At 50.6% G+C, this 16,947-nt stretch overlaps 1 protein-coding gene across 1 annotated transcript in view; it reads left to right on the forward strand.

Annotated features, from left to right (window-relative positions):
• SLIT3 (slit guidance ligand 3) overlaps positions 1 to 16,947 on the forward strand; it is a 587,735-nt gene that overhangs the window by 489,958 nt on the left and 80,830 nt on the right. Inside the window, exons 15-16 of the mRNA XM_070569056.1 lie at positions 9,440 to 9,590; positions 10,833 to 10,907. Coding sequence (XP_070425157.1) covers positions 9,440 to 9,590; positions 10,833 to 10,907 — 226 coding nt within the window. The remainder of the gene's footprint in view (positions 1 to 9,439; positions 9,591 to 10,832; positions 10,908 to 16,947) is intronic.

Consider the following 16,947-nt stretch of genomic DNA (forward strand, 5'->3'; position numbering starts at 1 on the left):
GAAAGCAAAACCTTACTCTCTAGTTCCCAAGCTCTCTCTAGAAACCTTCCTCCCCACTGCACTCAGGAAGGACACTGACCGGGGCTGAATGGCAGGAGAATTCTCAGCTCATCTTAAAAGAGAAGCAGCTCTCCTTGACCCAATAGCTAGGTGAACAGGCAGTTAGAAAGGACTATCATTTGTATAGTTTGCTATTGGAAAAAATCACCCAGCTGCATTGTGCTCCCAATGGTGAGAGATTGATAGTATGATGTACTGAGACGGGTTGGAGCCAACTCTCACAATCTGGGTTTCAGCAAGAACCGCTCTTCTCCCCGTGCCTGAGAGTGTCTTACGTAAGTGAGTTTTCCCGGGGAGAGCGCCAGCGTGGGCACTGGTCTCTGGGAGAAGACCAGCAGGCAGACTTCTCCTTCTTGCAAGTTGTTCTTGTCCTCCAAGTCAGATTCTTTAGTCCGTGTCTCCAGAATGATAAATTTTAGCTGTTTTTTTCTACAGAAGCAAATACCTTGAGAGGGCTTGGAGGTACCACGGGGACTTTGTGACAGTATGAGACGTTGGTCCCAATTTGTCTTCCCCAGAATAATGATGTCAGTTTCAAGAGTAGTTTCTTGCCTGTGATGAGCAGGGTGCTGAGTGCTCCTAGTGTGATTTGGTTCTTCCAGTAGTCTCGTGAGATCAGCAGGAGAAATCTGCATTCTGCAGCAGAGGGAGCTGAGGGCTCAGAGGTGAAGGGCACCCCAAGGTCACAGCTAGCAAACGGTGGAGGCAGGACCGGATGCAGGCCTGGCTCCCTCCTCAACACTGTGCAGCATGTAGGCTAGAAGGAGCATTTGGGAAGGAGGTCCAGCTGCTTCAGTGACTTCCTTTCTCAGTCTCATGGCCCTGCCCCCACCCGCCACCCCCACCCCCGAACTCTTTCCTTAAGTTCCTTCTTGGGGCTGGCAGCATGTCTGGAAGGAAGACCTCCCCCAGCCCAGAGCTGTCACCTGAGGGACAGCCATCCTTTCCAGGCGATCTTTCCTCATGGCCTATGCCTCTTATTCCCCCCATCCCCTCTGCTTCTACCTGTGTCTGGCCAGGCCTGAGTTAATTAGCTCTCGCAAACAGTTGTGCCCAAGAAGAGGGGCGGTAAGAGATAGAGGAGGGCAGGGTGCCATCTGTCAACCCCCACCCCTGGGTCTCACGGGGGTCCCATCAAGATCTCGTGCTCCAGATGGATGCCCCAGCCCTGGGGGGCAGGGCAGGGATGGAGTCCGCCCAGGGTCCAAGGACTGGTGTCTCCCAGGGACACAACCTGGACAATTGCCTAAGAATGCCTGCAGGCTGGGATTGGGGTGGCGGGGCAGGAGGTGGGGGTACAGAAAGAACTAAGTAGGAGAAAGAGAAAATTGCAAATAGACCTAGGAAACAGCAGAGCTTAGTTCTAACTCTAGCTTTGCCACTGTCTGCCTACCTGTGCATTGGAGGGGTCCTGGCTTCTTTTCCTATGTGGGACAGGGGTGCTTGGAAATAAAAAAAAAAAAGAACCAAACGGGGAGAAGGAGCAGCTCCTTAGATTGACTCTGGATAAAATATCTTTTTCTAAAATCAATACTAAGCAGAAAGATTATTCCCATAAAGACAGTGAAAGTTACAGCTGTGATGAGCCTGCCATACAGCATTCTATACGCTTTTATTTTATGTAGCTGCAGAGAAGAGAGGTAGACGGAGCTGCTGGTGAGCTCCAAAGGCCTTGACTTTGAGAGACACGAGGGCCCAGACCTGCCTTGGCCTTGGGAGATGCAGAAACCGTAGGTCTAAAGCTCTGTGTTTCCAGGAAGCTCCAGAAGAAGGGAAGTAGGGCAGGTGACATGAACTGGATTTGACAGATAATAACTCTGCGTTTACTTTCCCCTAAAAGCACCCCCATTGCAAAGACAGCTGATGTAATTAGGAGCCAATTTGAGGGCTGCTCCTGCCACGCATCAAGCCCCTCCTTAGGCTGGGCGTCTGGTTTCCCAGCTGCCCTGTGTCTGCCTCTGTCAGCGCATCCGCCGCCCTGGGCAGCAAGATCGGGTTAGAGGTGGATGCTGCCGGCTGGAGTGATCTGACCATCAGATTAAGTCCTCCTGAAAAGGCACTGCCTGACTGCCTGGGACCCCAAGCCCATCCCCAGGAGAGCACTTGGCAGCTGGAAGATGCTTTCTCTCTACCATCAACCCTACCCACTTTGTGTGTGGCGGTCCAGGCAGCAAGAAGAAGAAACTCTCATGCTGGAGAGTAGGGAGGGTGGTGACAATGTGTCCAAAGATGGCAGACAGCAAGACACCTCTCAGGGAATTACAGAATTTTAGAGCCCTCAGAGGTCACCCAGTCCATGCCAGAGAGGAAGACATTGAGGCCCACGCAGCAGAAAAGCTGGTCTAAGTTTATAGAGCACTATTTTCAGGATTTCTGACATACTGTGAAGATTCTTGACAGCTTTCTCCCTGGTTCCTCAATTTCATTTTGTTGAGAGAAACCAAAGAGAAGGAGAATGCATTTTAAGGCCTGGGGGCAGGGATGTGAGAGGGATGGATTTTCCCTGCTACTGAAGCCCTGGGTACCTGAATGTGAAATCCCCAAACCAGAGTGTTTACAGAGCCCTGCATGTCTGGGGGCAAAGTGGAGTTGAGTCTAGATTACAGTGGCCAGCTCTAGTTGGTCAGATGAGAGGGCTTAGAGAGAGGAGGGGCCAGATCCAGAGCTGTGGAATGACCTTGACTAACTGGTCAACCTTTGCAGACAACCTGTGCACTGTCAAGATGCTGCCACCATCTTGTCCCAGAAAAACTTTGTGGAGGAACAGTGACCCCATCCCACCTGTTAGAGGGCAGGGCAGGGAGAGTCTCAGTCACCTGGCCCTGGCTCTGCCTCTTCAGGGTGCACACATCTCCCAATGGTTTGGGAGGAAGTCCATCAAAACTGCCCCTGATCTATTGCAGATAATGATAGAAAGACTGGGCACCCTCACCTGGGCCACTGGCATCCGCAACAGTTGGTTGTTGGTCCCCGCAACCCACTACCATGATTCACAGCCATGGAGGAATTCAGGAAATCAAGAAGGACCCTAGAATCAGGTGTCTTCCCTCTTTCCTTCCTTCTCTTTGTCTGAAAGAGCCCCCTCCTCATGAGGGCCACTGGTCACCTCTGTGAAAGTCCTTATTCTCAGATCATTATGATTATAGTTTTCTCAGTCCCAAACCCGGGGCCCCACTGGATTCCCCATCTTTCTCTCTGACCAGGAACATGTATTTTCTCCCAGTACCACACCCTTCCTCTACCATACCTCAAGCAATCTGGGAGGATCAGCTGTCAGCCATAGGGTTTGGGGGAAACTGAAAGCTACTGAAGAGACTCCTTAGATGTGGAACATCAAAGGGACTTTTTCCTAAAGAAGTGCGTTGCAGCTTTGCTAAGCCACTGGGAACTGTGGCTTTCTCTTTGAGGGGCTTGGGGAATAGACCGTTAGGGAACCACTCTGCTGTGGGGATGGGCGCTAGCTTGCAGAGCGTGCAGCAGATGCTTCTGCTGAATTTGATGTCTTGTCAGATCAAATGGTGTGATGAATTGAGTTTAGAGGCTCAGTTCAGGCCTGTGATATGACCACTGACACCTGACTTCTTTAATTCTCTTGAGAAGGATCCCTTTTGCCCTGATACTCCTGAGTAGGGGTGTCCAGTAGTCTCCCGCTTGTCTTCTCCCTTCTTCTGTGTCTCCTCTGGGACGGGGAACAAGGCGGGCGGGGCTCCTGTCTTTGGAAGTGTTCCCGTGGAACCCTGCTCCTGGTACTAATCACACTCAGTGGGGGCCTGCTCCGGCTTCCGCTGCTCCACGCTGCTTCCTCTGAGCGCTCCTGTCCTCTCTCTGACGCTGCTTCCTGACCTTGACTCTGACCGGTCGCCGTGGGGCTTTCCTTTGTGCTTGATCTAACCATGTGGTGGCACGATGGAAACGGAACATGGTTCTGTCAAGCACCGCGGAAAGCACCGCGCTCTCCTGCAGCATGGCCCGCCACCGCCGCCACCACCACCGCTGGACACCTCTTCTCTGCTCTGGAGCACCGCAGCCCACCACCTGCCAGACCCACCTCTCCCAGTCTAGCCTCACAAAGGGCCAGGGGTGGTGGGAGTCTTGAAGGATTCACAGAGCTTCTCCACCTCCAGGTAGCAGATACGGGCTGATATGGGTATGGAGAAGCACACTGGGGACAAGCTAAGATCTGTATCCACATCTCCTACCCCAAATGGATTTGCCATCCCCCAAATCTAGTCTGGATGCCAGCCAAGGGGAAAGTAGCTAGGTTTGAGCTAAGAAACCACTATTGTATCTTCCATTCGAAGGGAACAAGGGAACGGGTGTGCCTAAGGCACATGCCCCATTGTTTCATGGAAGAGTCCCAGCCCAGGGCCGTTTTCCCAAGTGGTAGCTAACGCAAAGGTCACTCTACTTGTGACCTGCCCCCTACTGCCTCTTTATTGGAGGCACTGGGAATGAATGTGAACGTGAGAATGGGTGAACCAGGCACGAGTCTGAGACTCTGGATTTAACCTGAGGCTCCTTCTGAACCTGACCCTCACCCCTCAGGAGTACTTTGGCTCTGGTCCCCATGCAGCCTGAAGTCCAGTCTGTTCCCTTGACTTTCCAAGCACAGTTAACTTGGAGGTCAACAGGCTGGGCTCCTCACGTGGTACTAGTTCAGTGCAGGCCACGTAGGGGCCGTGCAGAAACAGGCTGTCTCTTACAATAAAGAGAGAGCCCCTGGCACCTTCCATTCTGCTTGTTTCTTGATAAATCCTAGACCAAGTGTAACCAAAGATTGTGTTGTTGGTTCTTGCCATGGAGTCTATGTCCTATCCCTTAAGAGAGAGCCGTGGTGGGAACCAAACCCAGGAGGCAGGCTCTGGATTCCCATGGTGATGTATGGCTCTCATTGTCTCCTCTTTCAGGCTACCCCTCAGATCCAGGGGCCCAACCATTGCTGGGTGATGGACAGTCCTATTTCCCTCTCTCACTTTTTTTACCGTATATTGAGTGCTTCCTGTAGGCCAGGCACAGAACTGTTTTAGATCATCTTGTTTAATTTTCACAATGACCCTATAAGTCCCATTTCACGTATTTGAGGCTCAGAGAGGTTAACTAACTTGCCCAGGGTCAGCATGGCTGCTCTTTATGGCTATAATACTCAGCTTTTCCTGCTGTGGATAATCCCATTGCCTTGAATTATAAAATCAAAAAGACCTTGACGTGAATTGGTAGAGAGTTGAAATTTTTTTAACGCTCCCTTTCAACCTTGCTTCTGGTAATAGAAAATAACTTGAATAAGAGAGAGAGCCAGCAGCACTGTTTAAATGAATTTACCAAGATCCATTTGGTACAGAGCAAATCCTCAAGACTGGAGAAATTCCCTTTCCCTCTGAACAGAGGGGGCATTCTGAGTTCCTCGGTGCTGCCAGCACCATGCGGGGGGCCAGGACTTTGGGAGCGGGTCCACAATGGCGCCCTTCCATCGGCGCCTCCTTGGTCCCATAGCAGCCGACTTGTGACCAGGTACTGCCCAGCCACAGGCCGTGGGCATTTCCCTCTGCTCTCAGGCAGATAGCTGTATTCATAATAGACTCTGATGGAAAGAGCTTACCAGGACAGCTGTCTACCCAACTGATCACCAAACCCCTGGCAAAACAGTTGGTGTTTTCCAGCCACTGGCGTCTGGTCCTCACGAGTGGGTAACTATGTGCCCGGCAATGTTCTCTTGACTCCATTCATTACTTGAGACCCTTTGCTCGTCCGCATAACTCTCTTTTCAAGCTGAGGAACCCTGACAGACCTCCTACTCCCCCTAGTTCCTCTTTCTGCTCCTTTCCTTCTTTCTTTCATCTTGCCCAGCTTAGGGATATTGGAGGTAAAAGGGGAAAGCTCTGGACACGTGCGTTAACGGGTCCACGGTCATCAGATAACAGCGAATCTGTGACTTCCACTCAACAAACTGGTTGCCCAAAGAATGATGGAAAATGCAGACGGCTAATGGCAGCAGTCATCCCGAGCCCACTGCTGGCCTCTGCAAAGTCCATCCAAAGAATGGGAGCCCTGGCTCCCTACTTGCCCCAAACCCATGACCATGCAAATGGTACATACGTTCTCTCCTGGGAAGTGGCCATAGGGCAGGGATTCGTAATAAAATCACGTTGCTGTGGATTTCCACCCCCTGATCTATTAAAGCTTCTCTGTGATCATGTCGCAAGTGTCATTGTTCTGAGCCGCCTGCAAAAGGGGAGGAGGGAGCAGGGCAGGGGCAGGCGAAATGCCGTGTGACTTCAGTTCTCCCGGGACCCACTTCAGCCGCGGTTTTGTTTTATGGCCCTTCTTCAAATCCCCCGAGATCGCTCCCGCCTGAACTCGCCCCAAAGAGAGGAAGCAAGCGGCAGCCTATTTCAGTTACTTCTCTCCTACTAAGTATTTCTGGCAGTGACAAATACGCGTTGAGATTGAAATTGACTTTTAAAGCTCCGGAAAAGTTAAAAATACTTTTGGGTAGTTATGAGCATTAGGCATAACAAATGGCTTGAAGAAACCCTGGGTAGTTTCGGTAATGAAATATGAAGTGATGGAGGTGGCATTTCAGGCTGGCTCTGACTGGGGAACGAACTCTTTCGGTTATGTACATACGCCGTTATTAACATTTCTGGCTCCCACTCATATGAAATATCACACTCCGACCCCCTCGTTATTACAAACCAGGGCAATAACAAAAACAGCAGGGGGAAAAGTGCTGGAAAGAACACATTAGTCCATCGAATCTAATTGCAAAATCATTTCATTAAAATGGGTCAGCAGCTCCATTGCAGAGGTCCGCCAGTTATAATCTAACTATACTACAGAGAGCGATTCCTGCTAACTACAGACGCTCTCACCTTGATTAAAACGAAAATGCATTTACTCGGCGGCTGTCCCTGGCCACGGCCCAGCCGGTGCATGTCTTCAAGCTCATCGTGTTGAAGAGCAAACTGTGCTCCCTCCTCTCTCTCTGCCTTTGATCGGCACTCAGGCTTCCTCCGCTTTGCCAGGATCCCATTGTAGACCCTTCTGAGGGAAGAATACTTGCATATGTACGAGATGTTCCTTTATGCCTTCACCGTGTGAACCACCAGCAGGGAGCAAGAGAGGGGTGTCATTTAGCAGGGATTGCAAAATGAAATTTGCCCAGGATTCGGCATGTTGATGTGTCTGGGGGAAGATTGCCCAGGTCAGAGTTATACAGTGGGATGGACGCTGGCAAACCAAGGATAAGAGATTTGCATAATGCATTGGACCAGGAATCCGCTCAAATAACTGTGGGGATACGTGCACGGATTTTGCTCACACAAGGCTGGGGGTGGAGGATGGGATGAAGGAGGGGGTTTGGGAGGGAACAGAGAGGGAAAGGAGACAGGTCCAGGCCTCTGACACCCTGTTTTAGGTAGATGGTCTCACTTCAGAATCAGAGATCCACCAAGTTCATTCCCTATCAGGAATTACCACAGGCTGATAATGTGAGGGGTGAGAAACAAGGGGGCAGACATCTGTTTCCCGCCTCGCCATAGCCACTACTGGAAAATGCCATTTGGCCCACCCCGACCAAGCTGGACTTTATGATCATTCCTAGAAGGACTGAGATAAACACGAATTTGCAGTGAAGCAGAGGATTAGTCACGTGGGCCCTGGCAGCAGCCTGTCTGGGTCCATCGCTCTGCCATATACTGAGTGACCTGCGGGCTTCAGTTTCTTCATCTGTAAAATGGAGTCATCGTAACCTCAGAGTGTTGCAAGGATTAAATGGCCCCACTCATTTGAAGTTCAAAGAATAGTGCCTGCCTCATGGTCCACGCTCAGTAAATGTCACCTGTTATCATGAGCCACACTGATGCGTTAGTGGCCTCTGATGTGCCAAATGTCCCACTAGGTTCTAGAAGAAAACAGTAGTAGAATCACAAACATCTGTACAACTCTTGACCCTTTCCCGGAGACTCTGCACCACTTTGCTCTTTGTGCGTCTTCACAACAACCCCTGTGAGATGGGGGCAATCATTTGATTCCCGTTTTACATGTGGAGAGACTGAGGCTAGTAAGGGGCAAAGCCTGGACAAACCCACACCCTCTGCTGCTAAACCTCTGTCCTGCTCGTGCCCCAGGCTGCCCTGATGCAGATAAGATGGCCAAGGTGTGCCTCCGCTAGTTAAATAAATGATACTCACGTTCTCCAAAACACTTCAGAAACATGTGCAACTGATGTGCTAATGACACCCCATGTATGCATTGGGTAAATGTGGCCAAGGTCGTGTTTCGTGCCTAACATTGTGCTAGTGAACTGATGAGGGTGAAAGAGTGAGGAAGACCCACCCCTGTCATCTAGCTGGTGTCGGATAAGACAACTGGAGTTTCCCTGGCACCTCGGGCACAGTTCATGGTCTCACAGAAGTTGGCCCAGCTGCCCGGGGATCATTTCTGATCATTAAGGCAGCTCCCTGGGGCATCTCCCAAGACATCACATTGTTGATCCTGTTACCATCACTGTGTGACCTCGAGAGAAATTAAATTTCAAAAAAATAAACCTTAGCTCCAACTACTTTTAGCACTTCTGAACTGGCCTCTTACTCTAGTTAAACAGAGCTTACTCCCAAAGGCAGAGGGCAAATCTGGCCCTCACAAGGTGTGTGCTTGTCTTCACAGTGTTTTAAATTGGAGTTCATTGCCAGGATTGTTTTTAAGAAAGGATTGTCAGGCAACCCTGAGCCAAATTCACAAGCTTTAGGGCAGTGGACTTCAATTCCCCAGGTCCTCACCCCTCACTACTGTCTTCTCAAGGTTGAGACCAGGTGTCCATGGTCACTGATCACCATATGCTGGGCCTCCTTTATCGTTCCGTTACCTGCTTGGGCCCTGAAGACAAGTGACTTTGTGACCGTCTTTCTTTACCTCATTCCCACCCCTGGCATAGCCCCCATCAAAATCTCTTCACTTGGATTTTCATGAACACTTAGAGGCTCCGCGGTCAATAGACATCATGGAGTGGGTAGCCCCCTAAACTGGAGGCCGAATTGTGTACGCATGTCCCTAGGAGCATGTCTCTGAGGAAAACATCCATAACTTTCATCAGCTTCTCAAAAAGGTCCTGACCCACAAAAGCTTAAGCGCCCCCAGAGCTTGAGCCTGGTTTCTGTGAGAACTGAAAATGATGAATGACAAAAACCAAATGGAGAGTCATGGATGGACCTGGGAGGCTAGGGGACAGGAAGGGCACCAGCAGGCTGGCCAAAAAATAAAGGCAACGCTGTGTCTGTCACTGGACCCCACCCCCCGTGTGTCTCCCCACCCCTACTGCCCACAGCCTCCCCAGTGCTGGGAACCCCAGTGACGCTGACGCCCCCTCTTTGGCCCCGCCCAGGCTCAGAGGATTACCGCAGCAGGTTCAGCAGCGAGTGCTTCATGGACCTCGTGTGCCCCGAGAAGTGCCGTTGTGAGGGCACCATTGTGGACTGCTCCAACCAGAAGCTGGCCCGCATCCCAAGCCACCTCCCTGAATACGCCACCGATCTGTAAGTGCTACCTGGTTGTGAACTCCCTCCATTTTCCCACACACCCAGTCACCCTGGGCAGGGTCTCCTGGAGGCGACCCCTGCTGGCTCAATCACGTGGGTGGTCCTTGACTGTCCTTTACCTCCTGGGCCGAGGGCAGACACCCAGGCATCCCCTGGGACAGCTTGATGCAATTAGAGACAGTTTATTTATTCTAAAAATATTTTCTGAACACCCCCTGTAAGCCAGGCCCCCTGGTTTCCCCAGTGAACAAAGCAGTCAGTCTCTCCTGGCCCTTAGGAAGCTTATGGTGTTACCAGAAAGACGGGTATTAAATAACTGTCATAAAGAGAGAAAATAGCTAGAACAGTTAGATATATCTGAGCCTCCAATTATCCATGCTATTAAAGGGGTATCCTGGTTTTATCCAGAAGTGGAAGAGCTAAAAAGTTACAGCCTGGCAGGGGGGTGAGGGCACAGCATGTGGGGGCTGACGCACCTGGTTCTGACTCCTGTCTTCTCCAGTCTTCCTGAGGTTGGGCAAGTTGCTGCTCAGATCTGAGTCTCAGATTCTAAGCTATAAAATGAAGGCGATGATACCCACCTCCTATGGTGGTTACGGAGCTTAAGGAAGAGAATGCAAGCACAGAATACACCTTGAATCCTGGCAAAGAGAAAGCCCTGCACAAATGATGATGGCCTTTATTAGTAGTAGTGTTTTCTTTGACTTCACAAATCACAGTAGGACACGGCCAGGCACAGTCTTTTTGGCCCTCCTGCTCTCCCTGAGTGTGTATGAATATTGGTCATGGAGTCCCTGAGCTGCCACCAGCAGAGGGAAGTGGTTGGGAAGGAACTGAGTGGCTTGGAGCATTGGGAGAACCTGAGGAAGCCTTCCTGGGGGTTTAAGTCATTATTGGTACCCATGCAAAATGAAGACAGATCATTGGCAGTTGATTGGGTGCTGAAAAAAAAAGGCATGCCCATGCTCAGTATTCAAAAATGTCCACTACACCCTAGTCAAAGGGGCTTCCTGTAGAAGGAGGAGCCTGGTCTTCCCTCTTTCCTGTCCTTCCACGTTCTCCTCCTCTCACTGCTGGGCCCCTCATGCTGATGGGGCGGGTGCTGAACATTTCCGTGGCTTTCTTGACCTCGGCTGCGTGTGAAGTCCAGGCAGCAACTCAACTGAAGCCATGTGGGGGCTGTAGGAGGGACTCAATCCACAGCTCACCCACCACCTTATCTGCTTGCTTCCCATCTAGGCGACTGAACGACAATGAGATATCTGTTCTAGAGGCCACTGGTGTCTTCAAGAAGTTACCCAACCTGCGGAAAATGTAAGTCAGCCTGGGGAACTTGGCAGCATCCTCCGCTCCCTGGACAAGGTCTGTGTTCCAGACCAGAGCAGAATGCCAGGGCAGGGGCGGCTCCCTCAACCCCCTCTCTAGCCCCTCACGTCCTCCTCCTGCCCCCTGCTGTGGGCATGCACTGGAAGCAGGACACTAAGGCATGACCGTGTAGCCAGAGACCAAAATGAAACGTCACTGTTTTTAAATTGTCAAGTATCTTCAAGAACACGCGCTCTGCACCATCCCTAACCCTCACCCCATGTCCCTCTGCTCATCCTGATCCCCCCCCACACCCAACATCTACCCTAAGGGGGAGTGAGAGGAACTCAGGTAAGGACCAGCAATGGGAGGTTAAGGTCTAGGGTGCGTGTTACTTAGTGACTTTTATGGAACAAAGGAACCAAGAGGTGATGGTTTAAGGTCTGTTTTTAGATGGGCTCTGAAGGCCTCTGCATTAGTGAGGCGCGTCGGAGCAGAAATGCTGGGGCCTTGCACACTGGGCTTCAGTCTAGGCGTCCCTGGGTCTAACCAGAGCCTGAGCTTAGGCAAAGGGCCCATGTGCTTCTGTTGGCTTTCCCACAGCCAGGGCTGCCTATTCTCATAACCCTCTCCCTGCCCAGGAGGTCAGGCTGTGTCATAAAGATAACAGGAATAATACTGCTGACCTATTAAAGCACTTATCCTGGGCAAGGTGCCACGATCCCTGCCTCACACACTTCATCTCATTTAGTCCTTGCACACCTGCCTGGTGCTGGCTTCACATTCCCCTTTGTGCAAATGAGGAAGCAGGTGGAGCTCAGAGAGGTTTCATGACTTCTCTAAGGCCACACAGCCAGTAAATGTCAGAGCTGGCATTTAGCCTCAGGCTCATCCATAATCAGACTAATGTGTGGTTGGGCTTCCTTCCCCGGTGGCCCAGCAGAGACCTGTGCACTCTGCCCTGAGCACAGAGAGGGGACTTTTGACCATCTTCTCATCTCCTCCACCCTTCCCCCGACCCCCACCCCATCCTCCACATCTCCCGACTCCAGAGTTGGTGTCTGCTTTGGAACAAAGGAAATACAGTCAATCCTCATTATTCATCAATCCTGTATTTGCTAATTCACCTACTCACTAAAATTTATTTGTAACCCCAAAATCAATACTCACCAAGCTTTCATGGTCATTCGTAGACGTGGACAGAGCAGCAAAAAACTTGAGTCGTCTTGCATGCATGTTCCCAGCTGACATCAAACAAGACAACAATCTGGTGTCTTGTTTCAGCTCTCATACTGTAAACAAGGTCCTTTTCGTGGTATATTTAGTGTGGCTTCGTTTGCATGTTTGTGCATTTTATTGGAGACTTCACTATTTAAAATGGCCCCACAGTATGGGGCTGAAGTGCTATCTAGTGATCCTAAGACTGTGATGTGCCTTACAGGGAAAATAAGTGAGTTACATGAGCTTTGCTCAGACATGAGTTATAGTGACGTTGGCTGTGAGTGCAATGTAAATAGATCAGCAATATATATTAAATAAGGTATCTTTAAACAGAAACACACATCAAACAAGGTTACATACTGATCAGTTGATGAAAATGTTGTGACCAGAGGCCCACAGGAGCCTAACCCTGTATTTCCCCTAGGAGAATGGGTCAAGATTTGCTAAATCGTTTTTCCCAGCGACTTTGAAGAACATACCTATGATGGATAATGAGAATTGACTGTAACTCTTATTTGTATCTTGTTCTCTGCTCTCCCTCCCATCAGTCCCCTGCAGGTAAGAAGGAGAGAGACCTTCCCTGCCCTGTGCAGCATCTGGGTCACATGAGTGCTATTCAGGCTTCCTCCCCCCTCCTTGCCTGCAGCCACCACTTGTCCATGGCCTCAGTGACAGCTCTGTAACTGAGAACAGTGGAGAGCTCTCTGAAGGGATAGCTGAGAGGGGGACACACATGGGTCCTGGTGAGGAGAGTGGCTGTCCATGTGGTCCAGCACCCCTCTAGCTTCAGGGACCCAGCACCAACATCACCCATCACCTGCCAGGAGACGTCCTTTTAAATTTAAACCAGAGAAGCAGAACTTTTTTTTAACCTCAAAACAGAAACTTCTATGCATATGGAGGTGAGGCAGGCATTAAAATGAGTAAAGCTGGCCAAGTGCATATTTGCATAGTAAGCAGGATCAAGTAGTTTTTGCTTCCATAAATATACACTCTTCCATTTAGGTGAAACTCAAGCACTTTGAGTCTATCTTTTATCTTCCACATTGACAGAAGCGTGAGTATAGAGAACTATTTCTGTCCACTGAGGAAAACAACAGCGCAAACACAGCGATGAGTGTCAGCCAGCTCCCAGCCTCAGCATCCAAGCAACGAAAAGGAGTGGTGGGAACGGTGGCAAAATGTAGGCCCAGTTCTCATCCAAAGAGGCAGATGTCACTCAGCTCTTCCCAGTATTTGCCGTGCTGGAATGACGGTCAGGGGTGCCAAATATTCCTGCTTCTAAAGAGCAGCCGGAAAAATCCAGGTGTGAGAAAAGGGCAGGCCTGCATTCCTTCTAAGTTCAGCCCTGCCCCTCTCCTGTGCGCAACCCTGGCAATATCCATGGGCCTTCTGAGCCTTAGTTTCATCATTTGCATAAAAGAAGTAAATCCACCTTCCTTGTAAGTTATGATGAGGATCAAAAGTAAGTATGAAGAGATAGGATGAAAGCCATGGCCTCTGGCCATAGGACTGGAGCAAGAGGGTGCAGGAAGACAGAAGAGGACATCTGGGGGAGTGACCCAGGGTAGCTGGTTAGATATATATAATAGGAATTGCAAATTCAAATACTTTCAAGAACCTGAGTAGTAGCATAAACCTGGAAAGGGGCTCGGTGCAAGGTCATAACAGTAACAATAATAAAATAGCCACTAATACTTATTTTAAGCACTTTGCTCTGTGCCAGATGGTACTGATATTAATTCATTTAACCCTCACCAAGAAAAACAAAAAAGCTTTGAGATTGCTTCATTTTACAAATGAGGAAAAAAAACACAGAAAGTGCAGTAACTTGTCCAAGGTCAAAAATCAAGCAGCAGAGCCAGGAGGGGTGACAGTGCAGGTTAGCTGGGGAGCGCTGGCACCATCTGAAGGCAGTCAACGCGTGCACATGTGTGCACGTAAATCCATAAATATAGTGCTAGCCAACCAAGCAAATGACCCACTGGGGGAAATCTGGTCCCAAAGGTCAGCTGGAGCCACTTGTTAAAATGACTTGATGGTAACTCTTTTTGTTAAGTAAAGGATTCTCGTGCACTGGGACCCATCACCACCCTGCATCCCCATGAAGGTGGTGGGTCAACTGGATTTCTGCCCATCAGAGTCCCTAAAGCTAGCTGTGCCTGTGGCCTGAGTCTGCTAAGCTTCCTCAAGGAATGTGGAACTGGGGCCCAGAGGTTATGCTCTCAACTCTACCCTGATAGGGCAGGTGGGCAAAGCAGAGTGAACCCAGAGCTAGCGGTCTGACTCTGCTGTGCCTTTCCAAACCATTCTGAACCTCTGTGCCCTTTCCTGTCAAGCTGGAATAATGAGCTATCCATGAGCATCATGTGTGCTGAGGGAGCTGTTACCCAAAAGGATTGTTACTGTGTTACTGTGGTAACTCAAGGCAGCTTTTCAAATGACGTCACATCCAGAGCACGATCGTGGCCTCCCTCAGGTGGACATCCAGCTCAGTTCTCACACTGAAGGAGAATCTCAACTAGAGGCTGAAACCTGGCCGCCCACTAGCCAAAGTCAGGTGCGCATGGGTGGGTTTATTGGCAGTGGTTGTGTTTGTAATAAGAATTAGTTGCCCACTTTTAAAAATCAAGAGAGAAACAGAACAACAGAAGAAAATATATAGGTTTCTGGCATCTTTTGGAAAATCAGAAGATCTGTCAAAATTGGGCCCACTTTTCCAAATGGCTCCGGTTGAGTTGAGCTGAGGAATGGCTGCCTCTTGAAAGAAGCACAAGCTTTCCTGATCACACCGTCCGCACTGAGCTTGCTTCTGGCATTATGTCACCTGCCTGGACCCTGGGGACATTTGAGCTTGTAACTCCAGCTTGAAATAGAATGTCCACCTCAGGGGAGGAGAGGTCCATGAGGAAGTGGACAGGCCCCCCCACCCCCGACCTGGCAGTGTGCCAGAGTGCTGGCTCCATCACTACCCTCAGTTTCCAGAAAAATCTGTTTAACTCTGTCCCCACTGCATTTCCATCCGGGACTGAGCTTGAAAGTGGATCACAGATGCTTCTCAGGTGCCAGAGTTTATGGGCCATCCTATGAACCTGAAGCGATGCAGGCCTGGAAGCAGGCAAGGCTTGCCTCCGCAGACTCAGGCTTTCCAGAGGTAGCCAGACAAATCCCCAGCCTGCAGGGGCCTCGGGGCTTCTTGGGAAGAATGAGAACAGGGTCTGTAAGGTACACCCAGCAGCTTGCAGAGGCAGTGAGGCCGAGCGCTGGGCTGCCTTTGTCCTGCCACTGACCCCTCTGAACCGACCCTGAGCCGGGTGAGAGTTTCTGAGGCTGGGTCCCTTCAGGTTTAAGAACCCCCATCCTCACTGGAGTCAAAGCCGTGATGAAGCAGTATTCCTTCAGGTGGGTCTGCAGAGACAAAAGTGGAGAGAAGCTGCCTAGGTGGTCCCAGTTTCACATTTGTGGGTTTCCTGGGATCCCGGGCATTTCAGGAAGACGCTGCTCTGAGAATAAGGTAGAGTTCTTAGAAAATCCTGATGCACTGGCTTTGTGTCTGGAGTGCTTCCCCCAGGCTGCTCTCTCTGTGCTCCAGCCCAGGCTGCCTGAAGTTCTGAGCAGTGCTTTGATGGATGGGGAGGGAGCAGCAGCCTGGTCTTCTGGAATATTCTGTCCCCCTTTTTTTACTCCCCTTATGTTTTCCATTCTTCCAGCCCAAGGAAATCCAATTCATAAACCTTACAGTAATGTGATGTTAATTTTGCTCATTTAAAGAAACAGATGTCAGGAAATGGGAACCCTCCCACTTCATGGCTGCCTTAACTCATCTTCACTGCCTTCCATGTACTTTAATTCCCCAAGAACCCTAACTCTCTGGAGCGAAATCCTTCTCCTCCAGCACTCGGATGAGTTATAGCTGCTGGGAGAGCCTTCATCTCTCCTCTCATGTCTAATTTGGGGGTAATTTGCCGTCTCCCCTGTGCATTACCTTCATTGTCGGGTTATCCTGGACCAGGACTACCAGGATTTATAAGAAAGCCAGGTGAGTCTAAGGAGAGCCAGGCAGGGAGCAGAAAGCCAGTTTGAGTGTCTCCCGACTCTGTGACATCTTGAGGGAGGGATTCTGAGGAGTATTTGCTCCTGTTTTCTTGGCAAGATGGAAGTGGGGAGGAGAGCAAGGCCACGCCTGGGAGCACAGAGGGTGTGGTCGATGAGAGAGTGGGAGCCGAGGCCCCGTCTGTTTCCTCCGCACTTGCCCACAGGCGTGGGCATTGCCGCCTTGTGGGCCCAGTCCCTACCTGGGAAGAGGGCAGGCAGCCTGCGTTGAGCCTGTGGGTGTCCAGTTCTATCACTTGCTCCGAGCCATCCCTAGGGAGGCTTCTCCCCTTGGGTTGCTGTGGGACAGCTCAGAGCTCTGCGAGGAGGGCACTTGAGAGAAGTGAAAAGTACCAAGGACTATATGGTGCTATATCCCCTCCCAATGCTCTGTGACCTGGAGCAGCCGCCTCCCCTCTCTGGGCCTCGGTATGGCCAGCAGTACAGTGGGCAGCTGGTCCTTCTCTAGTGAGCCCTCCATTCTACAGCCTTGGCGCTCAGCAAGGTAGCGGGCTCGGTCTCCACCTGTGGATCTCCCCATTTGCAGAACACTGTTCCCCGTGCAAGGCGTTCAGGCTCTTTGCTCAGGAGACTGGATTCTTCCCTCAGCTTGTATAAACACCATCACTTTCTGCTCCAGCCAGCTAGCCTGGGATGCCTTTCAGGCCTGAACATTTGGGCAGTCCATCGAGACCCCCTGCCCCAAGCCTGCCAGGGAGAGCTGGGAACTCACAGC

Source organism: Equus przewalskii, chromosome 13 (genome assembly GCF_037783145.1).
Source record: "Equus przewalskii isolate Varuska chromosome 13, EquPr2, whole genome shotgun sequence".
NCBI lineage: Eukaryota > Metazoa > Chordata > Mammalia > Perissodactyla > Equidae > Equus > Equus przewalskii.